Source organism: Sphaerodactylus townsendi, linkage group LG11, assembly GCF_021028975.2.
Source record: "Sphaerodactylus townsendi isolate TG3544 linkage group LG11, MPM_Stown_v2.3, whole genome shotgun sequence".
NCBI lineage: Eukaryota > Metazoa > Chordata > Lepidosauria > Squamata > Sphaerodactylidae > Sphaerodactylus > Sphaerodactylus townsendi.
The window spans coordinates 25566665-25586304 of NC_059435.1; the positions used below are offsets into that span (position 1 = coordinate 25566665).

The 19640-nt window shown below is 44.0% G+C and overlaps 1 protein-coding gene across 1 annotated transcript; it reads left to right on the top strand.

Moving 5' to 3' along the window:
* Positions 1 to 9988: 9988 nt before the first annotated feature.
* Positions 9989 to 19458, top strand: LOC125440601 (cytochrome P450 2K3-like). The gene is made up of 5 exons (XM_048510466.1): positions 9989 to 10112; positions 11398 to 11547; positions 13570 to 13679; positions 13930 to 14077; positions 19130 to 19458. Exons 1-5 carry the CDS (start codon positions 10001 to 10003, stop codon positions 19456 to 19458), a joined length of 849 nt encoding a protein of 282 aa, XP_048366423.1. The 5' UTR covers positions 9989 to 10000.
* Positions 19459 to 19640: the final 182 nt, after the last annotated feature.

A 19640-nucleotide genomic window follows, 5' to 3' on the forward strand; every position in this document is an offset into this window, starting at 1 on the left:
AGTAGTTTTAGGTATCAGGGATATCGCTGCCTGAGTCCATGATTTGGGCATCACTTTTCCTTTTAGGATTTCATTCATTAGTTCTGTCAGTTCTGTATTTAACTCTGTAGCGAACAGTTTATAATATGTCGCTGGTATCATATCCGGCCCTCGGGTTTTATTTTTAAGCTTATCTATTGCTTGTCTAACTTCAGTGTTTTTTATTTCACAATCTAAAGTTTGGGCTTCTTCCTGGGTAATATGCTTCAAATTTTGAATATCCAAAAATTTGTCAATATCTTCCTGTGATATATTATCTTTTTTCATAATAGGTTTGAATCTTTTCCTTAATTTCATCCTTATCTGTTATTCTCTTATTTTCCCAATTTCATGAATTATCTTAGGCTGTTTCCTTGCGGCCCGGTAAATGAAGCCCTGGGAATGGGACGCTTGCCGTCCCAAGGGAAACCATTAAGCACAGGCGGCTGCTGCAATGCAACAGCGCCGACCCACAACTCATCCCTCTCCCCAGGCGTCAGGCAGCCCTGAAAATAACAACTAAAGGGTTGTTTTCCCTCAACAGCGTGTTCCTGGCGGCGCGGTGCGAACAGCACCGCCGAGAACTATGCTGTTTCCCTTCCCTGTCCGACTCACCTTGTCCCGATGCGTCGGCCTGCTGGCGTGAAGCCCATACTGTCCTCCGATCCCTGGAGGTCGGAGGGAACTGGCGATGAAGCGGAGCAACCAACAACGACGATAAGAGATGGTCCAGGCGAAAGGAAGAGGTAACTCATCTTGAACCATGCGATCTGCGACCTCCCCAGGGCGATCAGCATCGTGCATGCGAACAGCCTCCGCCCTCCAGCCGGTAGAGATTCTTTTACCAGTGGAAGCCTCAGCGACAAATGCAGAAACAGCCTTAGATTCTTGTTCCCTTTTAATTTTTCTGGATAGCCATTTACCTGGTTTTCCACCAAAGACATAGTTTTTGTGTTTTAAGTATATTAAATTTTTTAACATTTCATCTGTATTAAAATTTTTATTTGATCTTTATATACTTTTATTTTCCTTTCAATTGACCTTTTCTTTCTACTTATTGTTAATTCTTGTTCTAATTTAGTCAATTCTTTCTCTAAATCTTTCCTCTGTTTATTTTTCTTCCTTTTCAATTTAATTTCGGTCCTTATCATATTGTCTCTCAGGACAGCTTTATGTGAGTCCCATATGATTCCTATGTCTGTTATCGAGTTTTTATTTATTTCCCAGAATTCCTTCATATTATTTCTAATTTCTTCTAAGCAGTCTTTATTCCTAAGGATCCATCCCTTAGGCTTTATATATGTCGCTCCTCCTTCCAAATTAAATTCCCAGTATACTGGGTTATGATCTGAGTATAATCTAGGTGATATGTATGCTGTATTTGTTTGTAAGCTAAGTTGTTTAGTTGTCCATATCATGTCTAATCTCGTGTGGGTTTGATATTGACTTGAGTAAAATGAATATTCTAATGATTTTCCTGCTTTTCTACGCCATACATCATTTAGTCCATATTCCTTCGTTAGTTCAAAAAAAGAAGAAGGTAATTTCAAACTGTTCAGCAACTTATTTTTGGGTTTTGACTTTATTGTTTGTTTCCTGTCTATTAATGGGTCAACTACTCCGTTGAAATCCCCTAATAATATACAATTGGTATATGAGTATTCAGAAAGCGTCTTGTTTAAGTTTGCATAAAATTCTGCTTTTTTCTCATTGGGCGCGTACACCCCAACTATTAGAATTTTGTTGTTATACCAATTGATTTCTACGGCTAGGTATCTAGCTTCTTTGTCATTCAATATTTCTCTTGGCTGGAATTTCCTATCGATATATAGGGCTACCCCCCCTTTTTTTTCTCGTGACAGGATGCAAATAATATCCCCAATTTTTTATTTCTTAAATATTTTTCTTCATTTTTTGTATATGCGTTTCTTGAACACAGATAATTGAATTTCCCCCTTTTATAAGTTGCTGAAAGATTTGTTTTCTTTTTACAGGATTATTTAAGTCATTCACATTCCAGGTGAGTACTTTGCACTTCATATTTTTTCTTCTCTTAAGTTTATATTAAATAGTCAGCAACATCAGCAACTGCATTGGTAGAAATCACAGTTTGGGAAAAGAAAAAAAGAAAAAAGAAAAGAGGAGAAAAAAGAAGGGATTAGAGAAGTAACTGGTGGGGGAAGGAGAGATGTAGGGTAAGGTGGGAGGAAAAGAAAGGGGAGGGGGAGGAAAGAAAGGGAAAAATATCTTACCACATCCCTTTTACTCAGAGCTTTTTAAACTTTTCTGAAATTTCATCAAAAATTCTTGGGCTTTTAAACCACTACCGATATTATACTTTTTAGCATTAAATTCGAAGGTCATGCCTTCAATTAAATTCCATTTAAAGTTAATATTGTTTGTTCTCAACGTTTCAGCCAGTGTTGCATATCCTTTTCTTCTTTTCAGTGCAGCATGTGGTATTTCTTTTAAGATGATTAGGTTTATTCCTTCTAGCTGAAGCTTTCTTGCGGAGTGCTGGTGTAAAACCTCATCCCTCATGATTTTCATCAGGCATTTTACTACAATGTCTCTGGGCCAGTTGTTGGCTCTAGCAGTTTTGGAATTTATTCTGTGTATCCTGTCAATTTCTTGTCTAGTGGCTGATTCTTCCATTTGCCATATCTGCATCAAGAGTGGTAAAATTCTTTGTGTCAGATTTTCCTTTTCCTTTTCAGGTAGACCCCAGATTCTAAAGGTGGTTTCTTTCAGTTTATATTCTAGAAGTATCATATTTTCTGCCTGGTTGTTCTATTGTCGTTGTAGTGTTTCTAATTTTTCTTCTATTACTTCAGTTCTCGTCGCATTTTCATTCAGTGCTGCATTAATTTGTTTCAGTGATTCATCAATTTTTTAACGTGAGTGATGTCTTCTTTAATCGTTGAAATTTCTTTTTCCATCCTGCTGAGTCTCTGCTCCATCTTTATGTATTGTTCATGGTTTTCTCTCTGTATGTTAGTTACCAGCAGCAAAAGTTGTTCAATCTTGGCATTACTAACTTGTATTTCACCTTGTTTTTCTGGGGTGTTAATTTCTATAGCAGCAGTAGATGGTGCTCCTGCCTTGGTTTGTTTGCTTTCTCCAGTATTTTTCCTTGTTATTGTAGCCATATTGCAGTATGTAGCGCTGCTTCTGGTGTTTCTAATTGTGGAGTTCTCCGTGTTTAAAGTCACAGGCGTTACGTTCAGTTGTGTAATAATCTTAGGGGCGTATGTTGGAGATTTTTTGCTGCTGTTTGTTTAGTAAGCGATTTTATTGCTGCCAGTATTACCGCTTTTATTCCTACACGCCTGAGCTCGCCACAGTTTCCTCTGTCCAGGCGCCTCCGCTCCATAACTCACACCTCCGTTTCAATTATTTGACTTTTACTTTCCAAATATCGTATTTTTTTTCAGGAGTAAGTTCTTTTGGCTTCCCCCCTATTTCCTCCTTTGGTCCCCTTCCCCCTCCACCAATCCAGTTAGTTCATTGTTCTCTTTAAGTTATATACAACTGTGAATGTACTGGAGCCCCTCAGCCCTGCTTTTGGCTCCGTTCAACTTGACTCCAGCTCCGTTTCGCGTTGCTATACCCCCGTGTCTCCTGTCAGTTTAAAAAAAAATAAACTTTCGCTGTTCAGTTAGCCTTGTTGTTGACTAGGTGAACCTTATAAATTGGTCTTACTTTATGGCGGTTGCTGGGCAACGCCTCGTTCGGTTTGACTCGCTTTGCTTTTCTTGTTTGTCGGTAAGAGGGGGCTTTTGCCAGCTGCCCTCCTCTACCCTTTAGAGTTCTCTTCCTCCGATAGGGAAGGAATATTAAAACCCCTGCCTCTGCCAAGTTTTGTTAAGAGAAGCCAAATTTCCCCCAGGAGAGAGTCCTGGAGACGTTCAGCGCTCACTGCAGCTCAACCGGAAGTCAAAACTCATGCTCCCCGAGTCATAGATTTGTACCATCCCAGTCAGGTATATTTGAAGGCTTCCTCTCATGCAGGATACTTAGAAAAGCCTCTTTCAATAGAGGAAGGTTGCAGAACAGCCAAAGTGGAACAGTAAGATGTGATCAAATCTATTCTCTCAATGCCTGTATGCAGGGACGTACCACCCAGAGGGACATATGGGGCAAATGTCCTCGGGTGGCGCCCACTTAATCACATCCCTCTGACATAGAGGCACCCCCACCCGATGCTCCCTCCTCTGCTGCCGGCCATAGAGGCCCCCTCCAAGCTCTCCTGACCCGCTGCGACCTTCCTGGCTTCAGTGGTGGAGGAGGAGGCTTCGGCACGGCCGCACCTGCCCTCCCTTCACCTCACCTCACCTCACCTAGCCCAGCCCAGCCTGGCCTGGCCAACCATCCTGCCTGAGACCACTTGGACCCGATTTGGGAAGTGGTCCGGTCTCCCTACCCCTCCATCCCAGTGGTGAGGCGCTCAGGGGGGGAGGCCAGCAGAGCAGCTGGGAGGGAGGGGGAGAGTTGGGTGGCTCTTTGCCCATGAGGCCCCCAAGAGCCCCAAGGCTGATGAGGCCCCCAAGAGGTTTCAACATGGCTGAGAAGAGGTTTGGGAGGAGCCCATGGGGGGTTGGAAAACTCAGGTTTTGCCTTGATCTCCATTTTCTGTCAATACGCTGCTGCCTGTATGATGGGATGATGGCCGGGGGCTAGATGGCCTAGACCAGTGGTGGTGAACCTTTGGGACTCCAGATGTTATGGACTACAATTCCCATCAGCCCCTGCCAGCATGACCAATTGGCCATGCTGGCAGGGGCTGATAGAGTAGTCCATAACTGTGGAGATATGATTACGCCCTGTAATGAACCCTGGGAGTGCACAGGGGATGGGGTCTGAAAAGGGGTGCTCTTCCTTTCTGGGAGTCTTTGGAAACTCTTTGGAGCATGCATTTCTACCTTGAAGGGTGACGGCGTAGAGTAATGCAACTGACCAAGCCCAGGTAGAACATGGAATGAGAGTACTTAGGGATTGTCTGTTTCATCTCATCATGTGTGTTAAGTGCCATCAAGTCACTTCCAACTCATGGCAACCTTATGGATCACTGTCCCCCCAAATACCCTACTGTTAACAGCCCTACCCAGGTCTTGCAAATTCAGGGCCACAGTTTCTTTTATAGAGTCAATCCATCTCATGATGGGATTTTCTCCTTTCACGCTGCCTTCAACCTTTCCCAGGATCATTGTCTGTTCCAGCCACTCTAGTCTCCTAATTATGTGACTGAAGAACAGTAGCCACAGTTTAACAATTTCACACTTTCCACTAGCAATGACAGAAGAAGAAGAAGAAGAAGAAGAAGAAGAAGAAGAAGAAGAAGAAGAAGAAGAAGAAGAAGAAGAAGAAGAAGAGGAGGAGGAGGAGGAGGAGGAGGAGGAGGAGGAAGAGGAGGAGGAGGAGGAGGAGGAGGAGGAGGAGTTTGGATTTATATCCCCCTTTCTCTCCTGTAGGAAACTCAAAGGGGCTTACAAACTCTTTTCCCTTCCCCCTCAGCTTGAGCTGTGGAGGCTGATCTGGGGAATTCAGATTAGCCTGTGCACTCCCACACACGCCAGCTGGGTGACCTTGGGCTAGTCCAGGGGTAGGGAACCTGCGGCTCTCCAGATGTTCAGGAACTACAATTCCCATCAGCCTCTGTCAGCATGGCCAATTGGCCATGCTGGTAGGAGGCTGATAGAGGCTCTCCAAACATCTAGGCTGAGTTCTCTACAGGCTAATTTATCTGGCTTTCAGAGCTCTCTCAGCCCTCACACCTCACAGGGTGTTTGTTGTGAGGAGGGAAGGGCAAGGAGATTGCAAGCCCCTTTGAGTCTCCTACAGGAAAGAAAGGGAGGATATAAATCCAAACTCCTCCTCCTCCTCCTCCTCCTCCTCCTCCCCCTCCTCCTCCTCCTCTTCTTCTTCTTCTTCTTCTTCTTCTTCTTCTTCTTCTTCTTCTTCTTCTTCTTCTTCTTCTTCTTCTTCTTCTTCTTCTTCTTCTTCTTCTTCTTGTGTGGGAGGCCAGTATTGTTATTCCTCTAATTGGAGCTGCAGATTTTTCAGGATTTTTCCATCCTGAAAAATCTGCAGTGGCAGAACATGTGTTAAACAAAACTGGACATAACATTTTATTTTAGAACACTAAAATTCCGGATAATTCAGAAGATTACTATGTCAGACTGTACAGGGAGGCCATTGAAATTCACAAACATCAAGACAACTTCAATAAGAAAGAAGAGACTCTGAAAATTAACAAAACTTGGCTCCCAGTATTTAAAAAATGGACTGCTAACCCCACCCGCAATACAATACAATCAACCACACTTTTGCATAGCAAGTTCCACCCGAACACTTAATGATTGGTTCCCCACCTTGGGACATGGACAATATACCACATTAAACTTTCCCTTCTCACTAGACACAGTGTGAAACAGACTTTTCTCTGTAATACAACTCTGAAGATGCCAGCCACAAATGTAGGCAAAATGTTAGGAACAAAATCCACCAAACCACGGCCACACAGAACCAGTTGAATCCAGCCGTGAAAGCCTTCAACAATACATACCCTAATTTTCTCCTTTTTTCTGCTTAGACTGTTATCAGAAATTTAAAATCTTTTGAAATAAATGAAAAATGTTAACATTAAAATGAACCTACAATGAGCCACTATTAACTGGTTCTGGTGGTTTTTCCAGGCTGTGTGGCCGTGGTCTAGTGGATTTTAAATTAACTTTTAAATTATCCTGTACCCATTACATAACTCAAGGGATAATCAAGATTCACTACAGAAAAATGCAGATCTCTCTTCCTCTGGAACCTTCCTGACAGGTTGAAATGGGACAAATGTCTTTCATTTATTTCAAAATAACTGTTATGTAATAACTGGCAATACTAGACTTTGGACTTGGTAGATAAGCCACTAGCTTAGCCTTCTGGATAACATTGTACTGAATCTACAGGTTTTTTTTTTTTACAGACTACATTTATACTGGGCTGGGTCTTGATGAGCAATTTGTGCTGCTTATTCCAGTGGGCAGAAGCAGCTGGATCAAATTCCACTGCACATTTCTCTGTAACCCACACAGGCAACTTCTCCTGATCACAAAATGGATTGGATGGATCCTTTTTCTGTGTTGTTCCTACTTGCCCTAACTCTTGCATTCCTTTGGAAAATGAGCCGTTCCTGGAACGGGAGTAGCCCTGAGCTTCCACTGGGACAAGGCTTTACCACTGATTGGAAACCTTCACCAAATGGATCTGAAGAGGCCATATAGCACCATGTTAAAGGTAACTTTCTTGTTCACTGTGCTTTTTTTTATGCCACCAACTTCCTGCAAGCCAAGTGGCAACAGAGAAGGAAATTAGAGGTATTAACTGCCCACAAGTCACAGCCAATGTTTCCAGAAGAAGAGTTTGGATTTATTCCCCTCCTTTCTCTCCTGTAAGGAGACTCAAATGGGCTTCCAAACACCTTTCCCCACAACAGACACCTTGTGAGGCAGGAGGGACTGAGAAAGTTCAGAGACAATTGTGACTACTTCAAGGTCACCCAGCAGGCATGCTAGGAGTGGGGAAAGGCATTTGGTTCATCAGATAACACTCTGCCGCTCATGTGGAGGAGTGGGGAATCAAACCCGGTTCTCCAGATTAGAGTTCACCTGCTCATACCCACTATATCACACAGGCTCTGAAAAAAAGCTAAAAGCCATAGAAGGGTAAAGTCTTGGTTCTATGAATTCTGTGCAACCCATATTTTGCACAGAATTCTGTGGGCTGATGACACCCAGCTTTTGTTCACAATGGAGGGCCACCCGACTCGGCTCCTGATGCTCTCCAGCGTTGTTTAGATGCTGTGGCTGGCTGGTTGAGTGCGAGTCGGCTGAAGTTGAATCCTACAAAGGCCAGGTCATGTGGCTGGGTCGGGGAGTTTCAGCTGACCTTTGAGTCTGCACCTAAGCTGCCGCGGCTGAGGCATTAACATTAGCCCTCGTCCGCCAAAGCAGGGGTGATACTGGACCCATCACTATGGATTGGTTGCCCAAGGTCACCCAGGCGGCTAAGCGTTCACCGCCATCTCGCGGCAGGCTAGACAGCTGGCCCCCTACCTCTCCCACTCACAGTCACAGCCACAGTGATCCCGTACCATGGTCACCTCTAGGTTGAACTACTGTAATAAGTTCTCTGGCAGACTTGCTGGCCATGATCCGGAAACTGAAGCTTCGTGCAAAATCATTGGCATGGGTTGCTTCTTGGGAACATCTAATGGGAACTGGACCTCGGTCCTGCACCAAGCTACACTGGCTGCCCGGTCGAGTACCGGGTCATGTTTAAAGTTCTGGTTTTGACCTTTAAAGCTATTAGGTGGCCTTGGACCAGCATATCCTACAGGACCGTCTCTCCCTATGTAAGCCCTGCTGAGCCCCTCCGGCTCCTCAGAGGTTCTTCTAGTGATCCCTGGCCCCAAAGTGGTCGGCTGGCCTTCACAAGGGAGCCAGGGCTTTGACCCTGGCCTACCTGGTGGAACAGGCTCCCAGGTGAGATCAGGGGCCCTGCGGGTTACCACAGAGTTCCTGGGGCCTGTAAAGCGGACCTGTTCATGAGCATTTAATGGCTCAACCAGGATAACTTCACACTTCTGTGACAAATATCTGGCCTCCGTGGGTGCAAAGGAATGAGGAAGGAACAGACATGTCGCCATCTGAATTTTTATAGCAATTTATATATGGTTTTAACTGGAAAATGAATGTGGAATGGATTTTTAACTGTTTTATATAATTGATGGACTTTTACCGCCCCTGAAGCCCTTCGGGGAAAAGGCGATTATAAGACTGATAAAATAAATAAATAAAATAAATTTACAAGACAATTCATTCCTTTAGAAACAGGCTATGCTGGATGTGTGGCTGCAAAAGGTTCATTTTTGAACTGGACACTCCAGTATTTCCTTCCTATCTGATGATAAACAAAGGCAACTGAGAAAATGCTGGACAGTTACAGCCACCAAGGCAAAACCACATACACAGCTCCCGGAGTTTCCCAAGTGACTCGATAAGACATCCTCTTTTTCTCCACCACAGCCAACAAGGCAGAGAAGAAAGGAAGCTCAGCAGCCAGGCAGGAGATCCTAGTGGTGTCAGCTGCTTTGGGTCCCTCTGGGGAGAAAAGTGCAGAATAAATAAATAAAATAAGATGTGCTCATCTGCACTTGGAGAACTAGATGACAGGGAGAACAGATCCAGCTTAGTTTTTTCCCACGGCGAGCGAGTTTTCTGTGCATCCTATGTGCAAACATCTCTGCTCAAGTGGTTGCAAGTGGTGGTGTTATGCCCCCCCCCCAAGCAAGAGGTGGAGGTATAAGCTGGAAGAGTTTGAAAAAAACTGTGGCAAAACACAGGCAACACTTAAATAAACATCTATAATTTATCCTTTGTCCCCTGGAAAAATTATATAATCAGGAACTCAGTGGTTTTGTTTTCAAAATCTATAGAAGTAGTATAAACCAATCTTAAATGTTTGGACTGGAGAAGAGGAGAAGGAGAAAAAAATCTTGTTCCATTGTTATTATAATCAGGCTCGGGGCAGCTGACATTGTATTAATAAAATATAAAACATCTAAAACAGTATAAACACTAATAGAAGCTCATTAGGATCTGTTTTACTTCTATGTAATTAAAAGCTTCAGTGATGCATTTCCACAAATAAACTCCAACTGAGGAATTTCCCAAATCCACGTTGGCAACCTGAGCTGCTGTTTAAAGGGATAACACATTTCTTGCATTTTCCATTTCTGTGTGTAGGCATGTGTAGGCATTTGTTTGACAATTTTTTATCAAGTGTCTTCACTGTTTCTGTCGACACGATTTGGCAGCCCTAGCTGGATAATCAGAAGGACGTTCCTTGTTCTCTTTGATTGCTTTCCTCAAGTTCTCGAAAAGTAATGCGGCCAGCTCTACGCGTGATCCAGCAGCTGGGATTGGAGAAAATGGTAGTCCTGGCAGGCTACGAGACTGTGAAGGAGGCTTTGGTGAACCAAGCAGATGCCTTTGCGGACAGGCCCAGCATCCCAATAATTGAAGATGCCCAACAAGGCCATGGTGAGGTTATTCCTTCTGAAGAGTTACCTGTCTTGCTTTGATATGTAGGATTTACAGTCATGGATAATCTGGCCAAAAATTACCCCAAAGGATTCACTTGGTGATGTTTTCCAGTCTGGGGAGCTCAGCTGAGTGAAGAAGAAGAGTTTGGATTTATATCCCCCCTTTCTCTCCTGCAGGAGACTCAAAGGGGCTTACAATCTCCTTGCCCTTCCCCCCTCACAACAAACACCCTATGAGGTAGGTGGGGCTGAGAGAGCTCTGGAAAGCTGTGACTAGCCCAAGGTCACCCAGCTGGCGTGTGTGGGAGTAGACTAGCATGCTCTAGTAGACCTAGAAACCACGTATGGAGGTTAAATGGAAAGAGATTGGAGCAGGTCTCACTTTATAATTACTTGGGCATTGTATTTTAATCTTCTGGATCCAGAACAGCTCACATAAAATATGTGGCTGCAAACGTGTCCAAAAGCTCTGATGCCATCCAAAAGTGTTTTTGGCATAGAGGTGGTCATTGTATCCCAGCTGCCATTAATTTATTTAAGGCCAAATCATACTATACGGTGCCCCATTAACTATTACTGAAACTCTTTACTACAATTCTTGAATGTATTCCATCCAAATTTTTGAGAATTCCTATCGATCACCTGCATTTCTATACTTCTTTTCCTCTTTGGCCCCTTCCGCACATGCAGAATAATGCACTTTCAATCTACTGTTAATGCACTTTGCAGCTGTGCAGAACAGCAAAATCTACTTGCAAACAATTGTGAAAGTGGATTGAAAGTGCATTATTCCGCATGTGCGGAAAGGGTCTGTTCAAAATAGTTTAGAAGAAAACAGGACACTTATATCTCCCCAGTCTCCATTCGTAATATTTCCCCAATGGTAGGAGAGTGTTTTAGCTTCTACAGACAGGATGATAGGTCTTCAATGGTCCAAACAGTAAGCAACTGCATTTCAATATACCCTATTTTTGAACAATGTTGAATGGAACAAAATATAGCTCCATTCTCTGGTATCATCAGTTGCTATCTGACAGTTCCCCTAGGTTTATTCCTCGAATTTCTTCTATGAAAGTAAATGGGACCCATTGGAACTAAGTGATGCACATGTGACACACAGATACATTCTTCCCTGCTCCCCTATGGCCATGTAAGTTCCATTACTTGCTTGGGACACGTCGTCACAGAACACATTATCCATTATTATGAAGGGTATTTCATTATACAATTGTCATGGCCATGCATGTGGACAGGATTTAGAACTTTTGTCCTGTTTCATCCAGGCATTGTTTTTTCTAATGGTGAGGTCTGGAAAGTGATGCGGCGATTTGCGATAAGCACTTTACGAGACTACGGAATGGGCAAGAAGACCATAGAAGACAGAATTGTCGAGGAGTGCCGTTTCCTGCTGCAGGAGTTTGAATCTTTCGATGGTGAGCTGGCACTTTTACCTTTTCATTTAGGAGGCACAAAAAATACTTGCATCATCTTCTGACATGATCCAGTCCAGATTTTCCCCTCTGCAAACTACACTTCCTTCTGTGTACCCATGGATTGGCTGATAAATTCTTCTAAAGTGTATAAAAGATCATGCATGAGGCACCAGTGATGCTCCGGCTCATTCCATAATGAAATGTTTTCATTTTCATTTTTTCTTGAGAGCTTAACACCTTTTGGAGACACACCGCAATAATCGTGGAATGGTGCTGTTTCCAATTTAATATTATAGTGTCCCATATATTGTGCTTGACAAGCTGATTTGAATATAGAAGATCCCACATTTAAAAGATTAGTGGACATAATCAATGAAAACACCCGGCTTATGGGAAGTCGATCAGTCCTGGTAATCTATTAAAATGTGGTTTTGAAATGGTTAAAATCCCAGTACAAGTAGTACAGGCAGCACTGTGAATATATTCATGCCTTTAAAAATTCATGACAACATTCCTTAGATCTCTATTCAATACAATCTCAAAATGTACTTCACGCCCAACACCTCGTATTGAGACATGAGAGCAAGGAATAGCTTAAAGTGGAAACTATAGTCTTGGAAGAGGAGCCATCAAATATTGGATTAAGAAGTCCACCTACACCCCCCCAGGGCCTCATTACCAATACCAGCATTTCTGTCAACATCACCACCATGTATCCAAATCTTGGTCGGAGGAAGATTGATTCTGGAAGCTTTAAACAGATTGGGCTAGACCCTATGCGCTGATGCTTGAATGTTCTGGACTTGCCCTCAGCTCTTTTGCTAAGATGGTATATCAACGCATTGGATGACGGTATTGACTACCAAATGATAATGCGCCCCTCATTTCCTGCCCTATATAGACCACATTGGGAAATCTGGTAGTGGTACATGTAATGGCCCCTACATTGAAATTTCAAGGATTACCATAATGCCAACAATACCCCGATGGGCCTTTTCTAGAGACATAACGGTTTGATGCATCACTTCCATCATCTATGCTTATATAGGCAGATTTTGGGGAAATCCCTTGGCATTTGGAGGAAATGTGTTTGTGAATTCTGGGGACGTTGATTCTATGGCGACAAGCCATTATCTTGTTACACTGCATGCTGCATAAAGGCAGTAAGAGAGCTTCTTTATTTTACCTCTGCTTGTGCAGCAACACAGCTTGATAATTGCAAAGGATTCTGGACTTCAAAGTAGATTAGGAAAATGCTGTTGGAAGACAAGATGCAAAGTCCATCTCCCAGCAGTGTAGCAAAAGTTCTTGTGCATTGAAGCTTATAAAAAACGCAGGGTCCTACTTTAATCAGGGATGAGCTGAAAGCCAAACTATTCATGTAAATATGGAAGTTAGCTGTAATGGTATTTGCTGTAATTTGCTGTTGTGGATGTGTGCAGCTGTATTGTTTTGTTTTGTTTTTGCTGGCCTTTGGCCGTATTAAACTATCTATCTATCTATCATGACAGAAACTCAAGTCTTTACTACATAACTGAGCTGTTCAAGAAAATAAATGTCACAGTCCTTTCAAACTGTTCGACTTTTAAGGTTCTCAGGTCCGCGAGCAACTCTTGTTGCTTGCTGTTGCTCAAAATTACAGTGAGAGAATTAATATATATGCTAATATTGGTGTTATGCACATGATGATATCACTTCTGTTTTTTCCTGGAAGTGATGTCAGAGGGCATACAATGTTGCCAACTGACACATGTCCCCATCCCCTAATCTCTCAGTGGTTGAACAACCTGTCAACCCAAATCACGGCGACGTTTAGCATCCAGTGGGAGGGTTTGGGAGGTACTCAGTCCTGGAAGATTTCCAAAACAAACTTTGAGATTTCTGCCTCTGCAGTAGGATTTGGGTTTTTCTTAATCTTTTCCTTTCTCGTGTGTTATTTTCTTAGCTGTACAACACATTTCCTGCTCTGGGCATCCTTTCTGGGAGTGCCATAGCAAAGACTATCATATGGATAACCTGAAGAAATATGCGCCGCTTTCATACAGAGCCACACCTTCCTTAGGCGCCTCAAAGAACTGGATGAGAATGACCAAAGAAGCTTTATTGATGCTTTTCTAATCCGACAGCAAGAGGTAACACCGTCTGAAACACGGCAAATAGTCAGTGGTGAACTTTCCTTACTGCCAGTTTTAAAGTCTTCTTGCATGTGAATGCACGGGCAGCTGGCAAGGAATCTGGCTTCAGGAGGTGGGTGGAGTGTCAAGATACTCAGTCAGGGCTTTCTATCCTCATCATCATTGTGAAATTTTCAGGGCCCTTTTTTGCTTCTATTTTGCTAGGTATTCATTTTGCTTAAATAGCTCCTTTCTTCTTACTCCCTAGGAGAAGACCAAGAACCAGAGCAATGAATTTTTCCATAATGAAAACCTAAAGGTTGTTGTGAGTGAGTTATTTGGTGCTGGCACAGAGACAACTTCAACCACCTTGCGTTGGGGCCTCTTGCTGATGATGAAGTACCCTGAGATTCAGAGTGAGTGAGTCCTTTCCCTTGGTTGGTGTCCATTATTCCAGGATATGTGGATTTCAGTTACACATAGTTTTAAGAACAGAAAGAAAACTGAGGTTCCTGTTGAATGTTACCTGAATGAGGGAAAACAGGAAGTACCAGAGAGTTATACTTCCTGTTTTACCCAGGAGGTGGAATAATAACAACAGAAAGGGTGGGTAGAATTATTTCTACCATTGCATCTGCCATCCCTTTCTCCAAGACACCTCTGACATTTAGAGAATGGCTGTTCCCCCTCACTCAACCAGGGCCAAACTAGATGTTACATTTGCTCTGGAGAAGATGCTGAACATTTAAAACAAATACCAAGAGGGCCCATGTGACGTTTTGGGGGTTGCAGTTTTGTCTCTATATGTAGGATTAAGCCAAGATCAAACAAGGGTGAAGGTGTGGACCTTTAGGAGTGTAGGGGCATCTTCACACCTGCAATCCCTATCTACATCATGGCTCTGCTTGTAGCCAGCTCATATGTGGGGATGGTTCAGCCACAAAGGTCAGGGCAACCTCTGTACCACCACTCCCAATCAATGCACTTGATGTCAGAACTGAAGACTTTTCACTTTCTGGTGCTGCTGATATCCCCACCCCCACCCCCATTTTGGCACCATTATTTCCCCTGTTGGCCAGTTGAGTTGTGACGAGACACTCCAGTGGGGGATGGGGGACTGACCACCAGTCCTTCCTTTATGTTTCTTTATGGACTTCAGTGTCCATGCTGTGGATGCCGCCTCCATCCAGGCTGTGGACATAATGTCAGCCACAGTGACCCTGGAACTCCCCCAAGTGGTGTTAGGTCCCACGCATTGAGCAGGCCGCATCCTGAATTTGATCTTTGGTGTGGGGATGGATATTGGCTCAGTGTAAGGGTCTGCTACTGTAACCTCTATCTGTGGGTTCTGTGGGGCAGAACTTGGAATGAGTTTGCAACAACAAATTTTAAAAGCAAAATGGTTTACTTTCTTAACATGTAACATCAAACATCAACATTTAACATCACACTTTGGCTCCTGAAGACTCCAAGGGCTTGATGAACAGGATTCAACATGATGAAGGTTTCCAGGAGAACTCTCACCCATTACAAACACACACAAAAAACCTTGAAACAATAAACTCCAACATTTACAACATAGCAAAAATAAACTACCACCTTCCCACTAGTTCCCAACAACATTGCAGTTACCCTAACAAGGTGTTAAGGGCTTGTACAAATCAAGGTCCGAGTCTGGTAGCCTTGTCTCCTCCAAACTACATGAGGTCTGCAGCCTTGCGCTGCTTTGAGTCTCCACCCCTTTCTGGGTCAACCCATTCTGAGCATAGGGGTTACACTACCCCAGTCAATAACAAGCACCATGGCTTGGGCGATGATAATAGTTGGGCCATCTGCTCCAAGGCTGGGTACGTGTGAGTTGCCAGACCAAGCATGGTGCAGTCCTGACACTCAGTCCCTAGTCATAAGAGTGCCATGGTCGTCCCATTACACCCTGAATACTTCCTCAGGAGTCTCTTGCATACCCTGCAGCTGTAGACAAGTATATATGGAGACTACAAAATGCAGCATTTTGAAACGAACATGAAAGGCACTCGTGGCTAACCCAGCTTGAGGAGGAGGAGGAGGAGGAGGAGGAGGAGGAGGAGGAGGAGGAGGAGAAGAAGAAGAAGAAGAAGAAGAAGAAGAGACTGCAGGAGACTCAAAGGGGCTTACAATCTCTTTGCCCTTCCCCCCTCACAACAAACACCCTGTAGAGGAAGGAGAACTGAGTCTGAGAGCTCAAAGCTGTGACTAGCCCAAGGTCACTCCAGCTGGCATGTGTGGGAGTGCACGAAGGCTAATCTGAATTCCCCAGATAAGCCTCCACAGCTCAGGCGGCAGAGCTGGGAATCAAACCCTGTTCCTCCAGATTAGATACACGAGCTCTTAACCTCCTACGCCATTGCTGCTCCGAGAAATCGGCAGTAGCTGAAAAAGCTCTATACCCAGCTGGACATAGGATCGTATTTGGAGACACAGAAATTCTTAACACCGACAGCTATTATGTCAGACTGCACAGGGAAGCCATTGAACTCCACAAACACCAGGACAGTTCTTTTTTTTAGTTTTTTAAAAATTTTCTCAGCACGCAAAGGAAAACATACCATATATACTCGTGTATAAGTCGACCCGACTATAAGTCGAGACACCAAGTTTTACCATAAAAAACTGGAAAAACTTATTGACTCATGTAAAGTCGAGGGTGGGAAATGCAGCAATAGCCAGTGATGATACAGAGCAAAGGCCGCCATTTCCCCTCTGCTTGCCAGGGAGAAGGCAGCCCCAATTCCCTGCAGTTGTTTTGAACCCCCTTACAGTAGTTAGCTTTCTTTGGAATAAAGCCAGACGGGAGTGCTCTTCAGGAAGAAGAAGGCCTGCTGCCTGTGGCAGTTACCAACTTCAGGCTTCAAAGTCGACTTGATGGGGAACTACATTTCCCAGGTTCTTCTGAAGGCTGCTCTGTTTGTTAAAGTGGGGGGGAGCATCGCGGGGGGATGGATCACTGAGTCTTGTATAAGTCGAGGGGGGCATTTTTCAGACTTCAAAAAGGGCTGAAAAACTCGAGTTATCCGCGAGTATATACGGTAAACGCTTTCACACCACCACCCCATCAATACAAAACAAAAATATGAAATAGAGAAAAGGAAAAGAAGCACACACAAAGGAATTAAAACATAATTCATACAATAACTTGACTCAAGCTATTATAACTAATTAAACCACACACTGTAACACCAAATGATGGTTTCCCATTATCTCATTGTTGAATTCTAATCCATTGTAGGTTCATGTATTTATTTAAAACTAGCAGGGCCCAGCCACGTGTTGCTGTGGCAATTGTCCTTCTCATCACAGTCCGCAACCCACACAGATGTCCATGCAGGTCCAATGATACACAGCATAGCCTTTTGGGGTGGTCAAATGGAATCCCTCTTTCCCTTTTCAATTCACATTATTATATGGTGGTGCCTTGTGTTTTTACCAGGTATAAGATAACCCTTTCCATTTCCTAGCCCAGACGGAACTGTCCAGAGTCACGAGATCCCACTGTCCGTGAGGCTGGTTGAAGCCACGCTTACAGTCCTGGCTTAGCGGTAAAGGCATTTAGAACTGGGGCAAAGGAGGCTATCCCAGTCAGGCAGCAGAGGCAAGGGTGGTGAAGCAGTGCTCAGATTCGAGGCCATGGCACCCTGGGTTCTTAAGGGCCATGTGCAAAAGAAGCTTAGAGCCCAGTGAGTGTTGGTTAAGCCTCCCACCCCAAGTGGGATTTCTCTTAGAAAAAAAGGCAAACTCCAGCTCATGCTATTAGTAAAGAGAGCTGTGGTGAATATGGGTGAAAGGAAGTGGGTAAGTAAAATTGTGGATTTGGTTGGATGAGGGAGGGCAGGCAGAGTGAGGTGTGTGTGAGGATGGAAGGCTGGATGTGTGTTGTGTGGTAGCTAGTGGAGTGAGGCACAGAGAGTGAGAAGTTACCTGCCTGTGAGGAGGAGGGGAACCCCACCTGTCTCACCACGGCAAAGAGATATGTATGTGTTTCACTTCCACCTCTGCGCAGCATTTTTACCTCTAACGAAAGTGCATTACCTATTTACTGTTTTCACTGCTCATCTCTGCCCATCTGCACGAATATTCTAAGCCCTCAGGCCACAGACAGACAGGCTGCACGAACGTTCTAAGGGTGACAGTTAAACACAGCCAGCTTCAGGGCCTGGTGCGCCAGGAAAAAGACATTTTACCTGGCTCAGGTATGGACTTTCGGCAATTTGAAGGTCCCATTACTTGCCCGCAACAGGGAGGAACGTCATGTGAAAATTTGGGGGCGATCCGTCCAGCCGTTCAGCGTTAGGGAGTGACTAACAAAGTCACTGTTTGCTTTTTATATATATAGATGGCACAATTTATCAGTTACACACTTTATGATTTCTAATATTCTATTTCAAGCTGCTGTTTTTTAAAAAAACTCAAATTCTGTGGTGTATGATTCATATTTTAGTTAATATTTTAGTTTTATTCTGCTTAAATCCCACCAGATCCCCAGATTCTTTTATTTTACTTAAGACTCTTTCCACATTTTGTACTGGTTCTTCTAGAATCATCACTGCATCATCCGCAAAGGCTTTCAATTCATAATGCTGCTTACCCACTTTCAGTCCCATCATGTGATCATCACATCTTATATTTCCGTTAAAAATCTCTAACATTAATATAAAAAGTAATGATGTCTGGTTCTTTTTATTATCTCACATTTTTAGGGGGGGGGGGTTACCTTCTGCTGCTGAGCATTCCTTTGAAAGCAGGGTGGGTTCCTTCAAGCCGGCTGACCCCCACCCCCAAGTGGACTCCCCCAAGGCCACAAACACCTGCAACCTGACAGGTGACAGTCTCAGGGCCCACTAAAGCACCAGCTTTCCCAGCGTGGGGCAGCCCGCAGTCCAGCCTTTCACGCTGAGTGCAGAGCAGGGGTGGAGCAAGGAGGAACTGGGCCTGAGGCATCTGCAAGCCCTGCACCCAAACCCCACCCCGGAATGCCCCCACTATGCCCCCGCCATGCATCCCCACCCCATTGGCGCTATGCCACTGATGCAGAGACATTGATCTCAGACAAAGAGATAAACCAGAGTGTCTTGATTTGATCATTGTGATTTTAATGCAAAACGACACCCTCCCACAGACAACAACTTGGTCAATCCAGCATTGGATTCTCCCTGCTCCTTAATCTCTTCTGCTCAGTGTCCCCACCCCAAATTCAAAATTTCCAATTTGGATTCACTCTGTTCCTCTCCAGTTCCCGACCTCCGCTGGAGGTCGTAATTCAAGACCGGCTCTCTGCCATAGCCTACCACCAGCTCCTTGACTTGTGGCACTTTTTCAAGACCAAAATATGACATCCACTCGTACCAGTGAATCTGGCCCCAGTATATTTACAGCATAATTCAAAATCTGACACGGAAATTTATTTTTGTGGGAATCAATGCTCTGTTTCTCAGGGAAAGTGCAAGAAGAAATGACAAAGGTGATCGGGTCTGCTCAGCCGCGAATTGAACACCGAGCAAAGCTGCCCTACACCGATGCGGTGGTCCATGAAATCCAGAGGTTTGCAAATATTGCCCCTGCAAGTGTGCCTCATGCTACGAATGTGGATGTGACTCTTGGAGGCTACTTCATTCCAAAGGTGATTGTTCTTAGCTGTACAGTCATTGCTCAACTGAATCTGCTCCTTTTTTGCTACCAACACGGTGGAATATCAGAGCCAGTTAATGACGTGCTTCTGTGTCCCACAGATTTCTCTTACTGGGAAGGAGAGAAATCACAATGACTTTGCTTGGATTGGGCCACACATTTCAAACTGTGAAGACACTGTCCATCCAAGCAATTTTTTTTACCTTGCTTTCCTCGCATTTGAATTTCCCCAAAACTCAGTTTGTTGGGGTGGCATTTTCAAGGCCTGGAAGATAACTCATGTGCTTGATGGACCGCCTTCGTTTTCTTCAACAATGT

What these genes read in the sequence shown, in the direction of transcription:
- LOC125440601 (XM_048510466.1), top strand. Translation starts at nt 10,001, where the DNA reads ATGGTAGTCCTGGCAGGCTACGAGACTGTGAAGGAGGCTTTGGTGAAC. An exon ending in GGAGTTTGAATCTTTCGATG is followed by an intron (nt 11,548 to 13,569) that starts GTGAGCTGGCAC and finishes GATAACCTGAAG; the next exon opens with AAATATGCGCCGCTTTCATA. An exon ending in GAAGTACCCTGAGATTCAGA is followed by an intron (nt 14,078 to 19,129) that starts GTGAGTGAGTCC and finishes TCTGTTTCTCAG; the next exon opens with GGAAAGTGCAAGAAGAAATG.